Here is a 20,663-nt window from a genome sequence, read left to right as displayed (position 1 = left end):
ATTGCCCTTCTTTGGACACTCAAAATTTAAATGATATGGAGATTACACAGTGGCAGAACAGAACTGTAGTCATGATTTGGGAAAACAGTCACTTCTGCATGATCTGTGGAGGAACTGAGGACCAACCAGCAGCCACTGTGCACTCCCTCAGCTCAAGGATTTCTTTCTGCCAGACACCAGCTCTGGAACCGTCTTGCTCTAAGGTGATGACGACCAGACCATGTGGAAAATCAGATCTGAGAGTTTCAGGCATTTGATTTGAAAACAAAAAATGCTATAAGAGAAGAAGAACATCTTTGCTGTGCTTTGTGGAGCCATAATCCAAGATACCAGGCTGTCCTTCAACCCACGCAATGGCAGAAGAAAGTTGCATAATGTCATCACCACTAAGCCCATCAAATATTTTATGTCCTTCCAGCATATCATCCATGAAAAGTGAATTTTCTTCTCTTTCAAGCAAATGATAAATCAGTTGGGAATACTGTCACAGGCCTTTTATGCCTTTGCAGGAAACCACAGTTAGCTAGCAAATGTAGTGATGAAAGGATGTGCGATCCTGTCATCTGTGACATGAGAGATTGCTAGAAGTTGGAGATGTTACAGAGTTTGAGAAAGCCACCACTGCAGCTGGGGGAGAAGAGCATCGAGAAGCCACAGGAGATACCAGAGGTGGTATCAGCTGGGTCACTGCGTAGCTGCAGCTTTTAAAAAAACAGCAGTTGTCTGCTGAGCTTTTAACAGACTTCCCAAACCACCTGGAATTGACTAGATTTTCAAGTGAGAATCAAAATCTTAGTAGCTGCACTTAGCCTGGACATACTCTTAAGCAGCCAAATGTGGAATATTCCACTAAGAATGCTGCCTGTGGCAGGTGTGATGTATACGTAAGCTAAAAGCACAAGAGTTAGATTATCTTTGTATTGTACTAATCAGACTTTAACCAGTCTATTAGACATCAGTTATTACTCCAAAACACCTCAACCTTCTCTGCACTCAACGTGGAGGTGGGTGCCACAGATTTTTCCAAGTAAATGTATAGGTGCACTTGTGGCATGTACCAAGTTCTGCCAGATGACAAGAAGCTATGTTCACATTTGTAAGAGCTCTCTACAAACCATAATAGCAATGCAAAAGAGCTCTTGCAATAAGACCAAGCAAGATTTGGAACTCCTGCTAAAATGAACTTTTGAAGAACCCAAATAAAGTCATACTCCAACTATGAAAATAAAACCACTCTACAAATTCCCAAGTCCACAAACTCTGCTCAACAAACTAAAAGAATTAAAACTACTACCACAACTGAGTTCATTAAAATACTTTAGGATTCTCAGTCCTGCCAACTTGCTGAGTTCCACCTCCTTTCCTATTCCATGAGATCTAATGCAAAGCTATCTAGAAATGAATGCTTTTACAGGGAAATCTCAGACCTCAACAAGAAGTATAAAATGGAGGCCAACAGTTAGGCAAATACTGTTAGGTGCTCATGTGTTCCGATATTTCAGTACTCATGTGAGATTTGACTATATTGATAAATCTTTTAGGAACTGTCAGTCAAGATGTGGCAATTCAGATACCTACCCTTTGTCATGGTCTCTGTGCATGAGATATTTTTAACATTGAATGCCAAGAAGCAGCAGCTTGCTGTTCTTCTGTGAACATACCATGAACCTGACCAAAGCTGACTTCAAAAAAAAACATCTCTGAAGCTTTTAGACCATTATTTTGAATGGTGTTCAAGGTGTTGCCTTGAAGGCTGGAAGCTCTTCTGCATCAGAAACAGAACAGTGGTAGCATAAGACTTACTTACATTTTATGCACTGCATACACAACCCAAAGTCAACAAAGCATGTACAAATAGAAAAATAAATGAGTCATCTGAACATGTGACTGCTTTTGATGTTTTATCACAGGCCTCACTATATCAGCTGAAATCAATGACAAACCATTGGTACCAAGCAGTAATTGAAACATTTCAGCTTCACCTTCTTGTGTTTGCAAAGCATTTGAGATTCATATGATAACATAGTCCTTTGGTCTTCCACACACTTGCAGAAGAACTCATCATGGCAAGGAGCTCATCAAGCTCACAGACAAATAAAAACTGGTTGTAGAAAGGGCTATATTATACATGAAAGTCACTACTGGACATAGACCAATGCCAAGCACAATACTCCTATAGTGCTTCCTTAGAAAACATCTGCTTGTTTCTCCTATTACTTACTCGATGTAGAAAGAACCACCCAAATCTTAGCAGAGACTGTACCTCTAAAGCCAAATTTATCTTCAAGTTATCAAGAAATCTGATTTTTGCAGTAGAGCAGAGGCTTAGTAATTGCATATACACGCTGTGTACTCCGAGGGTGCCAAGTCACAGGCTTCTGCTTTATTGAGCCAGTAAAGAGTGAGAAAGTTTTTGAAGAATGTTTTTGCTCAGCTTTGCAAACTGTATCTTATCACCTGCCTGGCTTAATGATAACAGATTAAAGTCAAATATTTCAGCATCCAAAGCACTGCAATCAGTGTTTTTAAGAAACAATTACCTCTGAGCAGGTACAGGTATTTTAGGTCACCATTGCAACATCTCCCCCATTGAGGCTTAAATGTCAGATGATAGTATTAAACACCAGTGCCACTAGTTTCAAGCCAGGTTGAAAACTGTACAGGCACTAACTTATCAAATCCAGCTTTAAATTAAATCTGGGTTGAAATAAAAGCAATTGGCTCTCTTTGACAAGCATAAACCTGCTATTTACCTACCGGAAGCAGATGCTAGTATATTTTTAAATATTCCATAGCTGCCTGTTGTTATCTCTACAACATATAAGCAGAAACCCTATTTAGGTAGCATGTAGCATCTCTGGAATTTTTAGCAGAATGTATCTCTCCTGCTTTCCTGTGAAAGCATCACCCATTTTTGCCTGCTAACTATAGTCCAGAACGTAATGGAGATGTTTGGCAAAAATATCTCCCACTGCCATAATGTCTCACTGAGCAGACATGTTATTTTTCGATTCTGCTATGCTTACTTCCACAAGATCAAATGAGAGCTAAAATACTATTAATGCGCTCAATGACATGTTCTTACCAATAAATTCAGTCAAATATAGCAAGATGGAATGACTGAGCCTAGGACAGACATCCAGTGAGACCTGAGATAAGTGATTTTGAACAGCTGCTAGCATGAAATCCAGTATTTGCAACTCTTCACAACTCTTCACATTCCGGTAGTAACAGCAGTACGAGGACTGGAAGACTCATCACCGGTCAGTACAACAAAAAAACTTTCTACCATTTCCACTCCTTGATTCATGCGTCTCCCAGGAGGTCACAAAGGATTATGTCTATTAAAACCCTAGCTTGGCTGTGGCAATATAAGCTTTTGTCTTAGAATGTGCACCAACTAAACAGCAGCTTGGCATGTGCCCTTGTCACGTCCTCCACCCACCCGGCGGTTTGTATGTTCCTGTTTTATGCAGTGCTGTCATTAAAACCACAGAAAGTTAACTAGAACAGCTATTAAAAGTTTTACCTTCTAAATATGTATAAGGCATAGCCCTTACAGTGAACTCCTTTCCTGTTCCTACTGTGTTAACATGAAATTTAAAAGTGGCACACGCACAAGAAATCACTTGGTTCTGTTCTCCACCAGTCCTCTCTCACCCCCCAAAACAGTTCCACCTCACATATCCAGGTAACAAAAAAGTTACCCCATCTCTACATTAATATTTCTGATGATGATGCTCTCACTGTCTTATCCTCTATTTCAGTGGCCAGCTTCAGTGACAGCAACAATTTCTTGTTTCTTTAGATCTGATCGAAACATCATGCCTATTAAAAACATTTTGCATGCAAAACAATCAATTAAATAAATAAGTATGACAAGACTGGTTCTGCCAAAGAGCAGTTTCCCTGCTTTAAATCTAAGAAGAAAAGACTTAGGGAAGATAAGTAATGGCCTTCCAAGCAGAAAAGACTGATGCACAGAGGAACAGAATAAACTATTTTTGATAACCAGTGAAAACAGGACAAAACTGGGCTCCAATTGCAGCAAGAAGAACTGGTGCCAGACACTGAGAAGATAGCCCCCATCAAGACTGGAATGAAGGATCCAGGGATGTTAGACCATCTCACTGGAGTCCTTGGATCAGAAGAACACTGCCCAGCAACAGCTGTGGAAGACCTATCTTCTGCAACTGCTGTTGCTGTGGAAATCAGTCCTGTGTTTGCTACCTCAGCTGATAACCCTTCTTTTCTACCCTGCATCCACTTCTTCAAATCCACCTCCATGCGCTGTGTCCCGTGTACCTGGATACTCAATTCCCCTTCTCACTGTTCACGTCCTTACACCTCTGCCTCACTGATCCTCAGTACGTGCACGTTACCCACTCACTGGTCGTTCAGCTAATTCCCTCCTCTCTGCTGCCCTCCTTATTAATAATGTTCATTGATGGTTGTCTGATTCCCTTTGTCCTTACACTGAAACCAATCCATTTAGCAGTCTTGTATTGGGTTTGCTTGGCAAGGTTTTGGTAGTGGGGCGGCTACAGGGGTGGCTTCTGTGAGAAGCTGCTAGAAGCTTCCCCCATGGCCCACAGAGCCAATGCCAGCCAGCTCCAAGATGGACCCACCACTGGCCAAGGCTGAGCCCATCAGCGATGGTGGTAGTGCCTCTGGGATAACAGATTTAAAAAGGGAAAAAAAAGTTGATGCAGGACAGAAACTGCAGCCAGGTGAGGAGTGAGAACATGTGAGAGAAACAGCCCTGCAGACCCCCAGGTCAGTGCAGAAGGAGGGGAGGAGGTGCTCCAGGCGCCGGAGCAGAGATTCCCCTGCAGCCCGTGGGGAAGACCCTGGTGAGGCAGGCTGTCCCCCTGCAGGCCAGGGAGGTCCACGGGGGAGCAGATCTCCACCTGCAGCCCGGGGAGGACCCCACGCCGGAGCAGGGGGATGCCCGAAGGAAGCTGTGACCCCGTGGGAAGCCTGTGCTGGAGCAGGCTCCTGGCAGGACCTGTGGCCCCGTGCAGAGAGGAGCCCACGCTGGAGCAGGTTTTCTGGCAGGACTTGTGACCCTGTGGGGGACCCACGCTGGAGCAGTCTGTGCCTGAAGGACTGCAGCCCATGGGAGGGACCCATGCTGGAGAAGTTTGTGGAGGACTGTCTCCTGTGGGAGGGACCCCACAGTGGAGCAGGGGAAGAGTGTGAGGAGGAAGGATTAGCAGAAACAATGTGTGATGAACTGACCTCAACCCCCATTCCCTGTCCCCATGCACTGCCGGTGGGGAGGAGGTAGAGAAACTGGGAGTGAAATTGAGCCAGGAATAAGGGAGGGGTGGGGGGAAGGTGTTTTAAGATTTGTTTTCGTTTCTCATTATCATACTCTGATTCGATTAGTAATAAATTAATTTCCCTAAGCTGAATTTGTTTTGCCTGTGACGGCAATTGCTGAGTGATCTCCCTGTCCTTATCTCGACCCACGAGCCTTTCATTATATTTCCTCTCCCCTGTTCAGTTGAGGAGGGGAGTGATACAGCGGCTTGGCAGGCACCTGGCCTCCAGCCAAGGTTAACCCACCACAAGCACGTTTTCCCCTTAAAAGATCCCTGTACGTCATAAAACTAAACCTTTCCCTTTCACCTACCCTTTTAGAGGCTTTATGTCTCCGCACCGAACCCGCTAGTGCAGGTGGAAGCAAACACCTTGGAGAGTGACTGCTATCACACTCAGGATGAAGGATGCTGCCAGTGATCCTTTGCAATCTAATGAGAAGTGGTATGCACACACGTGTGGACATACTATGGGCTCAGAAAGCCACAGACAAATGGCATGATACTCTGACAGATGGATAAATGATTTTTTGAGAAGGTGATAAACACCGACCCAGGTACAAAGTACTGAAAACACTTGCTTTAGAAAAGGAAAGTGATAGAATTTCAAAGGAAAATCACATTTTGGGAGTTCAGCAGCTGCAGTAGGAAGTTGTTTGAGTTGGCTGAGTGTGCCCACACGAAGGGTTTACCCTTCTTTATTACACCCAAGTTGTGTGTATGATTACATAAAATTTTCAGGGAAAAAGACCAAGCTCCTTCCGTCTGCAGAGCTTACAGTCAATATCCACCACGACTTCCACTTTTATTCTGATTACACTATCCATACCATTTTTATTCAGGCTGCAGAAAAGCATTCACACTTTGATATTGCTGGGCAATGTCAACTGGTTTATGCCTGGTTGTGCTAGTCGTTCTTTAAGAAGCATACACAAGCCGAAAGCATTATGTTAACACTTTTTTTCCTTGCAGATGGAGGTCACAAAGAGCAATAAAAGAGCTTCACAACACCAGCTAGAAGGCCTGCTTTTCTTCAGGCAACTTATTGTCACCTGACAGCAACACAACCTGCCAGCCTACAGACCTGGTTATTTTAACACTACAATGTGTTACAGCATCACACAGTGAGTCAGCTGTTGTCTTTCAAGTTCAGACCTGGGAACCAGAACGGTGTCTTATGATTTTGACCCAAAGAACTCACAGTAATCACAACACACACTGCAAAAAGCAGCAAAACCAGGTAGCTTTTACGTAGTCACTAAGAACGAGAGAGTGATTTATCAGTGGTGGAAGGAGAAAGGGCTATGTGACTGCTGTTCCCATTAAAGTGCTGGGAGATACCAGCCGTAATGCCATCACAGTCCTCTTCACCAAGGGGCTGGAAATTCAAAGTTCATTTATTCAGGGAGACTTTCAGACTGAAGTAATTCAAAACATCACCAAGGTTTATGTGGTTGATAGCCAGAGCACTAGTGAACACCAGTTGTCAGTAGAGTTGGGATGATGAAAGGCAGCAAAGCAAAAGTATCCTTTTGCTTTCTAAAGGGTCATTCTCAGAAGCATCCAGAGCACTCCTTTCACAGTACAATGCCAGAAAATAAGGGGGAAAAAACCCCAGTTCCTATACAAAATAAACCAAAATCTGGGTATAAATAAGATGTCACCCTTCATATTCAGTAGTCCAAAATACTATAAAGGAATTTAACTATATCAGAACCAAAAGGGAATCCACATTTTGCTCTCTAGTTGACCACTTGATGCTGACCTATAGTTAATACTGACTTGGGCAGAAGAACCCAGAAGTAATCACTTCATCACACTCCAGGTAGTAAAATGACTTCTTACAGACTGGAACAGAGTCAAAGACACTAAAATAAAGAATTATCAGCATAGAATTATAAGCATGAAAGAAAACAATCAATCACAGCTTTTCATACCTATATGCTACCTGAACCTATTATAATTCTAATTGTGTAGAAGAAATGGGAGCTGTACTTACTTTCACAGAGACGTCTTCTCAGCTTCCCCCGAATTTTATCGATGGCATTGTAATCAGAGACATGAAACACATGAGCAGACTTGGGTTCTGAAGCAATCTCATCGAGTTCCTCTTTCAAGGCTTCGCCAACTCCCACAGCAAAGATCCTAATCCCAGCCTGGTGGGCTGCAGCGGCTGCATCCAAGACGTAATCCTGGCTCCTTCCATCAGTCAAAAGGATAGCCACTTTTTTAACAGTTCGATCACTAAGTCTCCCACCAGCTTCTTTGGAAAAACTGTAGGTGTTGATGTACCTGAGAGCATCTCCAGTGTTCGTATTACCCCCATAATACTTAATTTTTCGTGCAGCCTCTTTGATTTCCTCACGGGTTTTGTACTTTCCCAAGTCAAACTCTGTGGTTGGACGATCACTGTATCGCACCACTCCTACACGCGTTTTGTCTGGGCCGATCTCAAAAGTTTCCACCAAATTAGACACCCACTGCCGAACTTTCTCAAAATCTTCTTTTCCGACGCTGGAGGAGGCATCCAAGATGAAGACAAGGTCATAGTGAACGTTCTTGCAACCTGCAAGAGTCGCAGAAAATATCGCTAAGGGAAGACGAAAAAAGAGTACCAGACATACCAAATATTCCAGAGACATGGCTTCCTAGTGAGCACTTTGGAGGAGGTAGCAAACCCTCTCTCTATCCTGCAGAGAAATTGCAGATTCTCAGCCTTTCTTCCTTGTGATTCACCTCATTTGTTTCAGGACATCCTACAGATCAGCACACACTTCGCTTTGAAATGCAAACCCTTTCTCTTCCTTCACCAACTGCCTCTGCTCAAACTTTCACCTATGCCATCTCCATGCATATGGAGCTATTTTTCTTAAACTTCATTGCAGAGCCTTTGCTCAGGCAATGCTCTGAAATGACCCTGGCAGATCAAGCCACCTGTCCTGACCTTGCCGATGCCAATCCTGACCGTGAGTAGTGAAGCTTTCATGTTCCCTCTTGCATTAATATTATGATTTATTTATGCTTAGCTAGAAGCAGTTCTTTTGCTCAGCATGATATGTTGGTGAAGCAAGTTTATAACTAGATTATTTTGATTTCGAGGCTCTCTGCCACTGACTATTGACTAAAGGATGACTCACTGAATACCGGCATGGCTTCCTTGACAACAAAGGGCAGTTGCTTTGTAAGGGAAAAGTTCACTTATCCCCACAACCACCTTTTTGCCTCCAAACATGATATTTGTAATCTGAGGCCTGTGTAATCCAAAAGGCAAATGTATTTTAATTGCAGCTTGCTTGCCCTATGAAGCCAGAATGGCCATATATTTGTCAGCCGTTTGCCAAGAAAGTAGATCTCCCAGGAGATGTTTTCTAGCTGTTTCTGAATATATGCAAGCAAGGAGGCAGGACATGCATTACTGTCCCACAGATGCCAAAGATTTATCAACATAATGCCCCAACTCGACAAAATGTATATATATACATATATTTATTTAATTCACTGTTATAGAACATACTCCCTAACAAATTAAGAGTTTCAAGATTGAAAGCTGCTCTACAAAGTCAATTTGTCTATGTTCACAACGACCAACCATTGTTTCTCCAGTAGATCTTGTCTCATGTCGTCTCACAAAATACAACTGCTTGTTTGAACCAATGGTGAAAAGCTAATTTGACTAATCACATGGAGAACAAAGCACATATAACATGATACAAGACAGAGAGTTGGTCCATACCAGTGCCTGTGCCACTTTCTTTCAGAGTAACAGGGCTTTTCTATGTCCCACTGAACTGGAGATGTACTATCTGGCCGCTAAACTGTTGGCAATTTCCTTTAAATCCTGCTGCTTTACCAGGATCTGACCTGGTAGCCCACATCTACCCACACCCACTGAGAGCAGATCTGTTCTGTTGACTCTTATTTCACTGCAGGACCCTGATTCCCCCTGCTGTTCCCACCACAACCATGTTAATAACCTCCTCTGGGCTCGGACCTGGACTGACCAATCTACCTCCCTTGGTCAGAAAATCTGAGAATATTTGTGAGAATACATAACTCCGGGGTGTGCCCACCGAGGACAGTTTAGCGCTCCATACATTAAAAAGTGACATTCCCACGATAGGGTTTGCATCTCTTCACTCACATCAGACTAGTTCTGGCCAGGTCCCAGCAACTAAATGTCCATCAGTGACTGAGACCCATTATATGGGCATCTGAAGTGCATCTGGCAGTTCAGTTTCATCAGAAATACCATGATAGGAACCAAAGCACAGTAAGTGGAGATGCTTGGAAGATTCACTGTGAAAGTTTGAAAAACTTGTTGGGGCCCTGAGTATAAACCCCTTCTCCAGGGTTTGACTGCCATGGCTCCCTGGCCTTGGATGAGCTCCTCAGAAAGCTCTGCTGGAAGCATTCAAGAAAGACCTGTCTCTTCTTCCCCTGGAAGCTGCTTTTAAGGTGAGGATCTCACCTTTGTTCCTTGCCTGAGCCATGGACTGACTTCTTGGCTTCACCTCAGACCTGCTTCACTTCTGTGGATTTGACCAGAGAGTGGCTGACCCTGGATGCTGTCTTTGGACCTGATCTGGACCCTGACTTGCTGACTCATGTTCCTAGCTTGATCTTGGACCTGCTTCATCAGTATGAGCTTGGCTGGGAATTTGGATTGTCAGTTGAGCCTGGCTGCCGTCCCCCAGCCTTCCCTGCTCCCTGGCTGGGGGTGGTGGGACAGGTTGTGGCTGGTGAGACCCTGTCCTGCCAGCCCAGGGAGACCCCCAGCTCCTGGCTGCCATCCCTTAGGAAGTCATCTGTCCTTGCTGCACCTCTGACCGGAGCTAAAGCACTGATGTAAATGCATCCAACATGGATGGTAGCTGAGGACTAGGATTTTTTTCCCTGAAACAGACCAAAGAGCATGGAGGTGCCATACATGGTTCATCCAGTCAAGCACTTGCTTGACAGCCAGCTCAGTGAACAGAAACATGAATCACGCTACCCAAAGGTGGGGGCAATGATGCTGTTGCCATAGTTCCTCACTGAGTTCCAGTATTTGAGCCTACAGGAAGGTCACAAAGTCTTGTCCCACACCCAAATTTGACCTTACGGTTCAGAAATTAGGTCTGGTGCTTTTGATCATCCCAGGGCTGTGCACCTGCCCTGGAGAGGACAGGAATCCCAGAACAGCCCACTGCACTGGAAACAGTTTGAAGAGAATTTGCCTTCAGATAAAAGTAAAAGCATTATAGGTATACATTATAACACTGTAGGTCAGTGCTCATGGTATTGCATGATGGCCATGAGAGTGGCTGAATATACACACCCGGTGTGTTGCAGGTGACAATGAAAAACGAGCATCACCTGTTGCTGTGTTAACTTCTGCAGCAGAATACATCTCAGGTGTTGCTGTTCCTTCAGTGTCTACAGGAACAACCTATGCACATGGGATTGGGATCACATTGGGAACAACCCATCCACACAAGATCACGTTGGAAACAACCTGTCCACGTGGGATCGTGTTCTGTGACGGCATTTTGTGAGTGTGGGAATGCTCGTCTCTAAACACAGACCAAGAATGGTCTGGCTGGAAAAACTCTTTCAAAGGTAATCAGACTGTGGCGATGATGGTGTATAACATTTTATGTTATGGGATGTAAGTTATATTACATCTGTGTATATCAGCTAGACTGTCAAGAGTAGTTTTGCTTGATTTTAGCAGAATATAAAGGATAGAATATGTAACAGTAAAAGGTAAGCAAGAAATCTCCACTTCCCCCCCCCCCCAAAAAAAATTCATTATTGTATTAATCTGTTCTGTCTGAAAGAATATTAATTAAGTGAGACTAACTAGAGAATATAAAGACTTGAGTATAAAACCCACAAGGTACAGACCTTCCTATTGCTTATTTTAATGACTCTCAGCAGGTGAGATGACTGCAATCTGAAAACAAACAGAACAGACAGAATGAATCCTGTCTGTGTTCAAGGGTGATGAGCCTTAAAACAAGGGGGGTTTAAGGTTTAAAAAGTGATGCCTGTTCAGACAGTATTGCAGGGAAGAAAAAGATGGTCTTTCAGAATCATTTTCTTAGTCACTGATGCTTTGCTTACAGACCTGATGGCAGTGAGATGAAATGCTGCAGAAAAGCTTTTAGTAAATATTAATCTGCATTTTTAGCACAGTAATGTTCACTGCTGCACAAAATTGATTGTTTTCCAAGAATGCTATAATAATATTGTTTACAGGCAAAACCAGTTCATGTTAAGGGAATATGGGAGATAATTCATAGAAAGTGAACTTTCAGTTTCGTAATTACAGGAATGCTCTCTGGAAGCATAATTCCAGGAGTTGTGTTCATCCACTCAGACACTGAGTCAACTGTTTTGCAATATTGCCATTAAAAATAGTTCACAAAAAAACCATAAGACCAAAATTATTTAAGTAATCAGAGAATGAACATATAAATGGTACCACCATATTCTTCCTTAGACTGATCCACAGGCAGAAAAAAAGATGAGATTTCACCGTGGTTTGTTACTAAGTACTTATTCCTCTTAAACTTCATCCAAAAAGCCTTATATAGATCACATAACAAAACTGTAAAGCAGCTATTCCTTAGACACAGAGAAGATCTAAAAAAGCCTTTTCTTTCTTACAAATTACCCAAGCCTACAGAATAGCGTTTTTCCTAGAAAATGAGACAGAAAGCCTCCATCTCAAAGCACCCTTGAGCTTTTACACCAATAAACTGCATGGGTCTACAAGCATTTTCTGTCCCTGAGGTGTAGCATCATTCACAGCCAGATAACTCTTCCTACGATGCTCCAAAAACAATGTGTCCTTGTCAAGACTGCCTATAGGAACAGTCCCTCAGCTGCACGATCCTCTAGTGTATTCAGTGGCATTTGGGGGAGAGTGCTCATCAGCACAAGCCAAAAGCCAAAAGCCACGCCAGGGACCATGCTAGCAACTAGACGGTATGAACCAAGAAGAGGGTACGAACAGTGCCCTGGCCCTGTTTAGCTCACGAGGAAAGTCCCAGCCAGACTGAAGGTTCACCAGGTCTAATCTGACACCCACTGAAGGCAGGAAGAAGTGGTCTCCATGCCAGTGCGGGGTAGATGAAGTATATCCCGAGTAAACTGCGTGCAGCTCCCCTTGCTGTGGGTAGCTGAGCTAACCTTTCTAAGCCTGCAGCAGAACAAGAGACCCTAGGTAAATCATAACCTTGATCCCTGAGCTATCTCTGTCCTCAAGGTCTATTTTATGTCTTTTCAGCAGTAAATATCTTGCTTGGGTTTTTTATTGTTTTCCTCCTAGCAACGATAGCTTCTCAGCCACGTAAAAGCCCCAGCAGCTACTTAGCACAAGGCAGTAAGCCGAACAGCGCGTACCTGCTCTTTGTGCCTCAATTCTCTCCCCGCCGAACATGAATGCGAGCAGAACCAGGAGATGGGGCACACGGCATCTTCCCGTAACGGACATATCCATATCTCCTTTCTCACATCAGCTTGTCTTTGCTCCGTGGTGAGAAGCTCGCTAGAAATCCAACCCGTAGCCTAGAAAGGAAAATAAAGAGCAAGTGTTACCTCATAGAAACACAAACAGCAGTAATGATGCAAGTCATGGGAGCAACGTTTTGGAGAGTTGTCTCTTCTGCCTGTCATTTTACTCGACTAGGCACAAACCGCTCAGACAAAGAGGCAGGAGTTCACCCACTTTTCAAAAGCTATAGTCTTTCACTGGCTCTATTCAGTGTGCAGCAGCCTGAATGGAAACAGGAGAGAGATTACCAGATTATTATACTTTAATTGAGCCCACTGCCAACTACACAATCAGCGCACTGGAGTGGAAACCATTCTTGACCTGGCCCTCCCACACATTCATCGTTAGGAGATACACAACAGAGAGACGAGGTACAAACCACTGCAAATCACACACAACCAGTTGCCACTTCACCCGTTGCAGCTTTCAGTTCTGAAGTCTCAGAAATGACAAACACTAAAAAAACGTGGCTGTTTTCATATACGTATTTGTTGCCATTGGTCCTTCTACAGGAGTAAACTCAGCAGCTTCAAAACACATCTTTCAACTATTTAGTTTAAAGAAGTGCAAAAGCTCAGGTGGATGATCTTCAATTTAAGGTCATTGGTTTGAGTTTACCTTGACTGAAACCAGCCGGTACTGTAACAAGCCAGGCAAAGTGATTGAGCTGTTAAAAGTTTAGCTATGTTTTTTAAAACTAGATCAACTTTTTTTTTTTTCATTTATTATTTACTTATTGCTGTTGTTTAATTGTATTAATTTTTATTAGATCATAAAATCATTGCAGTTCTATCTATTGGGTACACACAGAGAGGAAAAAAGAGTTTCCACTCTGTAGCTCTCACTGCCTAAAGAATCATCATTTTGGAAAACTTTCTCCCAGCTCCTGAATCTGTCTTTTCCTCTTTAATGCACAGATTTCTTTGTCCATTTTCTTTGGGAATTTCTGCTTCCTCTGTCTTTTAACACGCATGTCAACTTCTCGCTGTCGATAACCAGGTAAAAGAAGCACGAAGGGGACACTATATGTTGCAGATCATTGCTGCAGGGTCGATTATGCATTCTAGGCTATTTCTTTTCAAAGCAATAGGGTTCTGTGGGAATCACAGACAAAAAGAATGGTGGTGTCAGCATTTGTTTAAAACAGGTCTGGATCAGTCAAATGTTGGGCCTATCTCTCCCATGTAGCTCAGAAATAAAGTGCATGTCATGCTGGTTTAGGAAATAAAAAAGGGGAAAATCTTATGTAGTTGTCAAGACGTAGCTGTAAATCCTTATTCCCAGGACAAAATACAGGCTCCTGTATTTTCAAAAGTCCGTATCGTATGCAGACAAGGAGAAAAGCAATACATCTAATAAACCCTGCACTGTGCAAATAAAATTTGGAATCTGCCAGCAGTGGAACATAAATGCAAGAAAGAATGAAAAAAAGAAAAAGAAAAAAAAAAAGCATGCTTATTCAAGTACCATCCCTAAATCCAAAGGGCACAAGCAGGTGCTGTAGTTTACACCTCAGCCAGACGGTGTCCCTATGAGACAGTGAGGTGCTCAGGTTTGAGCAAACTGGAAAAGGTTGCAGGGTAAAAAGGGCATGAAAATATCACTGTGCCCTACAGTAGTTAGAATTTCCTTTTAAATAAGTACATTACTGAAATACCGATCAGGCAGCTGCCTGCAGAGAGATCAGGACAAGCATTACTTAAAATAGCTAGGGGAGTCTTCAGCCCAAGGTTTTTCGTCCCGTGTGTTTTTTAGGAAACGTTGTTTTCTGGCACTGGTGATGGGAGAGCAGGTTAGTGGCGGCGGCGAGAGATGGGAAACCAGATCTGCCGTGCGGCGTTCTGCACTTCCAGTGCTGAGAGCTCAAAAATGTCCTTTCTCTGTGTCTGGGCTTGCACGGCTGTGAAGTTTTATAAATACATTATTAAAAACAGTCGTTGCCAGCTGCTAACCCACATGAGGCCAGGATAAAAGGAGCAGAGCACCAGCTGGTGTCAGTCAGCAGAATGGTGGCGAGATGGACCGACGCTGGCTCGACACGCAGCGGATGCGGCGCGACGGGGAGCTTGGTGGACGTGGCTCATTTGGTACACGCGTGACTTCTGCCCCTGCGGGAGGACTACCTACACGACCAGGTCTGAGAGCTGCGTCTCCAAGGCATCATTCCTCCCCTCTCTTTGCCAAAAGACTTCAAGAGCTCATTGCTGCGTTATGAATGCTGAAAGGTGTCTCAGAACAGTCATTTAGGCTAAAAATAGTGGGAAAAAAATCCAAATCAAATCAGAACATCTGCTTAAAATCTATAATCATAACCTGTGGTGGCTTTAATACACATTTGTGGTTCAATATTATTCTTGTATTCAGGCCAAAATACATCATTTTATCCATTTTTCTAGCATGAAGAATTGAATCACGTCTCTTAACTTGCAACTACTTTATGTATGGATATATCAGTGAGAGAAAATTACCCCATTCACATCAACAGGATTCATATCATGGCAAGGAAGTCTTCAGGGTTATTAGAAGAAAGGTTGGAAATAGATAAAGCATTTTTAGTGATGGGGTTTCCACACTGGTTTCTTTCCCACCTGAGTCTGTCACTGTGAGACTGAGCCCAGTTTGAGATTACAGCAGCTGATCAACATTTATTTCCCCTTCCAGCAGAAAGGGTCAAAAAGGAGCCAGAAGTGGGACAGTTTAAGCTTCAGAGTGATCCAAGAATAAGAAATTCTGTTTAGTTGACCCTATTTCCAAATGGCCAATGTGGATTTTTTTATTACTATTATTTTTAGTTCAGCCTATCATGTGGGAACAATTTTCCTCAAAGTGGCCTAAGTCAATGTACATCCCTTAAAAATACCTCCTTTTTTCTTTTTATCTCACAAACATAATTTTGGGATTCCCTTGTGACACATTTAGGTATATTAAGTGATACTGCAAAAAGAACTGACAAATCCTATCATGTCCGAGTTTATTACCAAACTTGGGACTCTGTGTCTGAGGCCCCAGTTTTAATAGTTTAATGGGAAAAAAAAGAGGTGAATAATTCTGGCTGCATGCAAACATGATGTGAGAATGGCATCCAGGCTGAGAAGCGTGCTGGTAAATGTTAAAGTGAGCTCCCTACACTTAAAATACAGGCATAGTACTAAGCTATTCATACCGCCTCACAGCTGAACAAACAGTATGCAGAAGATAGACACAAGCTGTATATAACCTTCAGCTTCAGTATGGCTTTTTCAGGGGGCTTGGTATAGAGTTTTAGGTCAGCAAGCATGCATGGTAAAGCCTCTCCACTTTTGAACAATAAGTAAACGCTCTTTGGGAAATTTACACTCATAAAAAGCAGCATTAAAAAAAAAAAAAGAGCCGAAGGAGAACTGGGTCTTCTCATGTCAAATGGATTTTAATATTTTGCTCACTGTTGGGCTTCCCTTGCACTCCTGCATTTTAAGGGATGCTGCTTTGTCTTCTCGAGCTTTATCCCTTGAGGCTGGGAACAGAGCTAGGGCTCTGCTTTCCAAAGAATCACATACATAGCCAGAACGGAACCACGTAGCTGGGCTTCATTTTATCATGGGGTTTATTCCTGACTGAACCAAAGTCAAAGAATATCCTGACATCAGTTTATTTAGAAAATGAAACCCCTGTCCATTGCAAATAATACGATGGTGTTTTCTATCCTGCTCTCTCTGTCTTTGTCCTGCCAGAGCCTGATCCTGAAGGGACATATAGTGACTTTGTTCTAACCCTGCTGCTCAGATAATGCTGTCGCATCATTGTAATTCAGGGGACAAGGAGGAAAAGCTTGTATGAAAGAATAGAAGCAAAACTGTTTAGAAATGGCATCTTGAAAAAATAAAGGGAAAAGAAAGGGCAGATACAAAGAGTGTGGCAGAGAAGAAAACTTCACGGCATTTCTAGGACAAGCAATTTAAGCACAAGTACTGGATATTCCCTATCTCAGCCTCTCCAGAGACTGCTCTTCTGTCCTGGTTTGAGAGATGTCACCGACAGCAAACACCATGTGAGTTAGAGATGGAAAAAACCAGAACACTTTCTGTGATGTCTCTCATCCTTCAGAGGAGTGATTCAGTCACAAATATTAATAAAACAAAACAAAACCGGAGTCAATAGTCAGATTGGCATTTCAGGAGCATGATTTAATAAAATTGCTTCTACCTCATGCGAGCAAAAGTTCAAAGACCCTACAGGGACAGTACAAAGATCAGTGATTCAAGGCTGAATGCAAAAAGCATGTCCAGTTATGGACTTCAGTCTGCTCATTAACATATCTGAGCTTTTACTTACATTTTACTAAATTTTACCTCTGTACTGCTCATCTTACTGTTAAATTCAAGGGGGGTTGATACTATTATTGTGCTTAATTTCATCCATTCGTCTGCTGCCACTGAACATTACCATATGCCATATAAACATATAAATGTTCTAACTATGCTGGCATTCATAATGTGATTTTAAATGTCTTTGGTATGCTCCTCTGAAGAAGAGGGTAGCCTGGGGTGAAAAAGACAGTGTCCAATTATACAGGTTTTCACACACACAGAAAAAAGGGAAAAAAAAAAAAAAAAAACAAACCCCAGAACACTAATACATCTGACATCTTAGTAGAGTCAGCTTGTTGATCGTGCCTCTTCCAACTACTGAACTAAGCAATTTAATTACCTAAATTATTGTTGATATGAGCAGGAAGCCAACCGTATAAAAGAGAGATGGGACTTTCTTCCCGCCCGATCCGCCCCTGCGCTCATGTATCTTTGTTCGATGCTTTTTAAAGACATCATCCGATGGCATTTCTGGAAGATATGCATCTTCCCAGGCCTGATCCAAAGCCAGCTGTACTTAATGAAAAGAGGGCCATTGATTTCAGTGGGCATTATTTCAAAACCCATGTGAATAATAGAGCAGAAAATTCTCTGCTAACACCAGAGTTGTTCCTGAGGTACTTTGTTCAACTACAACTGATCCAAAGTCTGCTGAAATCAAAGAGGAGACTGCCAGCAGCTCCACAGTATGTTGGATGGGGATATTTATGCACCCTGCTAGCGAAGAGCTCCCCAACGTCTGCTCTAATTGCCAGAGAGGCTGCAGGCACTGAGACATTTCTTCTCTTCTTTTGCAATATCAAGTCTCAAGAGCAACTTCTACCCCAATCCCTAAAAAAACGATCAGACACAAAGAGATGGTTAGCATGAATGCTAGCCAAAGCAATCTGTCAGCTTTATAAGATGAAATAGAGTGGTGGGAAAGACCAGCAGACCATTCAAACCCATCAATTTGTTTGCCTTAGCTGAACTCTATTACTGCCCTTAAGTACTTGGTGCTGGAACTACCAGGGCCCATGAATGATTAATACTGCTGCAATCAGAATTAACGTTGGTTGTGCAAGAAATAAAGTCCATACTGAACAATTAGGAGGGGAAAAATAATAAATAGCCGTTTCCTAAGTGACAGATATCTGTCCAGGAGACAGAACGAGACAGGAATCAAATCGGAAAAAAATACCATACAGAGGAACATAACCAAGAATCTTAGAGGGCCATAAAGCATACTCCAAGGGGGACTGGATTAACTCGGCACAGGCATTTCCTAATTTCTGCGTGCTCCGCTTTGCAGCCTTAGAAACGTTGTTTTAACCTCTATGGTGCTGCATGTGCACACGCAAGGAAACCTGAAAGAAGGTCAGAATTAGAATTCAGCCACTCCTGACTTCTTAACCGATGCTTGGATCGTGCATCTCTCAGACTGACCCCTTTGTAAATGCATCTACCACAGATGCTTTAAAACAAACTCTTACTGGTTGCCTGCCAAATCGCTGCAATTCTAAAATACCCTAAGTGCTAGACAAGGACTTTGCAATGTATTTTTGCCTGCTGCAGCCACGCAGTGTCTGCAGGCTAAAACCTTGATGCAATACCCCCAAGTATAACTTTTCAGTGATTTGTCCAGAGGAAGTAACTCCAGATTTAAATTGTAGTCTTGCATGTCAAACTTACTTAGACATCTTTCTACTGATTGGCTAAGAAAACCCAAAACTAACCTGCGATAAAAAGTCTCTATCATAGAATCTCCCAAATCCTACAGTCTGTGGTTAGGGTACTACCAAATCCACACCACCATTCCCAAAATAATTTTGTTCCCTCTCCTATAAATAGGCTGCACCCACATGGTGGGACTAGTCACGTGCTGTCTCTACATCCCAGCTCCCCGATGGGACAAGACGTTGGTGCACTCTGTTCCGCAGTGCCCCAGCTGCTGTGCCTGGGAGAACAGATGCCACAAAGTGATGCTCCAAACCTTTTAAATCTGGCCAAATGGCTAAAGCGAGTCTTAAGGGCAAGCCACAGAGTGCAACTATCTCTTGGTCTCCCAACATAACTTACCAGGAGCTAGAAACAAGCTACATCCCTTGCTAGTGCGGAAAAAGCACATTCTCAAGCGATGTTTTAGAAAGTTACACCCAGCAGTTCTTTGGCTTTGGCATCATCAACCAGTCTGTAAGGAAAATCCATACTGCACCATATGAACACGTGTTTATTGACCAGCCAAGTGGTAACCCTGTCTCACTTCAGCTAATAAGGAGTTTGAATTTCAAAAGAAATTCTACATCTCAAACGCTGGCTCTATATAAAACACTCTTCTGCAAGCATCTCAGTTAACCTGACTGAAATAATTATCAAGGAAAAGACCTGCAGGAAGTGTCTCAGAGTATATGTGGGGTCCAAGGGATTAAGAGAGCTGATAAAGGGAAGCTTTGCCTATTTGATTTGGGAAAAAAATGCCTGGAAAGCAGGGTTTGCCCAAGAACCAGGTGTCAGCACCTGTAGTGCTCGTACTGACAGCTTCTTTCCCCAGGTTTATTTACTACCTGGCAAAACCAGGAAGAATATCTTGAACTTGAAACTGAAGCATCAGTTTGATACTTCTAGATGCATTTTTCTTTACAGTAAAGTAGCCTCTCAGTGCTGCATTTTGTTTGAATCAATTGTCCCCCCTTAATTTTTACTTACTTTCCTTTGGAAAGCACTAGCCTGAACCTCTTTAGCATGGACCAGGGAATTAGGAACAGAACAGAAGACTCAGAGGTCAGTTAACTTGTCATGATCTTATTTGGGAGCTGTCCTCTCCTACCCCTGGAATATCCCCAAATATATAATTTGAGTCATGTAGATTGCAAGTCATTTACACAGCACGTTAGTATTATGCCTTTGCAGTGACTCATCCATTGGGGCACAAATGTATTTGAATCCTGTGGATCTTAATACAATGAAATTATTAGATACATAATAATAATTCATGAACGGTGATGGATCTACTAGGGGGGAACACTCCCTCCAAACTATGTGACTCAATAGCAGCTGCACAGCTCACCCATCCCAATAATCACTCTATTGCACCCTGGCTAAGTGAGAAAACTTTGTCCATACTCCCTTCTCTACTTCTTTTAAACTTAACACAACTCTGAAACGTTGTCACTGAAGCAGGGTTTGCAGCATACACGTCCTAGAACTGGTAAGTCCACCACCTGCATGTAATACAAGGCACACTGGCTATTTAGGGTAAGAGATAACATTATCCACTGGCCTTCATAGGAAGAGGAGCCCAATTCATACATTTAAATTAACAGCCACTGCTGGTTGCAGGATGTCCAGATTAACGAGGAGTGATGTAAGCAAGACAAAGATCAAAATGACGTCCACAGAGGAAGCAAACTGTTCAAACTGTAGAAATAGTTTGCTGTGGAGTGGAAAATCGTGAGATTTGTCCCCAGTACTACA

At 42.8% G+C, this 20,663-nt stretch overlaps 1 protein-coding gene across 1 annotated transcript in view; it reads right to left on the bottom strand.

The window, feature by feature from the left end:
• Window positions 1-20,663, bottom strand: part of COL22A1 (collagen type XXII alpha 1 chain) — a 239,637-nt gene that overhangs the window by 197,678 nt on the left and 21,296 nt on the right. The window contains exons 2-3 of the mRNA XM_030012461.2: window positions 12,714-12,878; window positions 7,324-7,890 (exon numbers count right to left, since the gene is read on the bottom strand). Coding sequence (XP_029868321.1) covers window positions 7,324-7,890; window positions 12,714-12,810 — 664 coding nt within the window. The 5' untranslated portion in view covers window positions 12,811-12,878. The remainder of the gene's footprint in view (window positions 1-7,323; window positions 7,891-12,713; window positions 12,879-20,663) is intronic.

Source organism: Aquila chrysaetos, chromosome 4, assembly GCF_900496995.4.
Source record: "Aquila chrysaetos chrysaetos chromosome 4, bAquChr1.4, whole genome shotgun sequence".
NCBI classification, from domain to species: Eukaryota; Metazoa; Chordata; class Aves; order Accipitriformes; family Accipitridae; genus Aquila; species Aquila chrysaetos.
The sequence above is the reverse complement of the archived record's forward strand: the minus strand, read 5'-3'. Positions and strand labels throughout refer to the sequence as shown.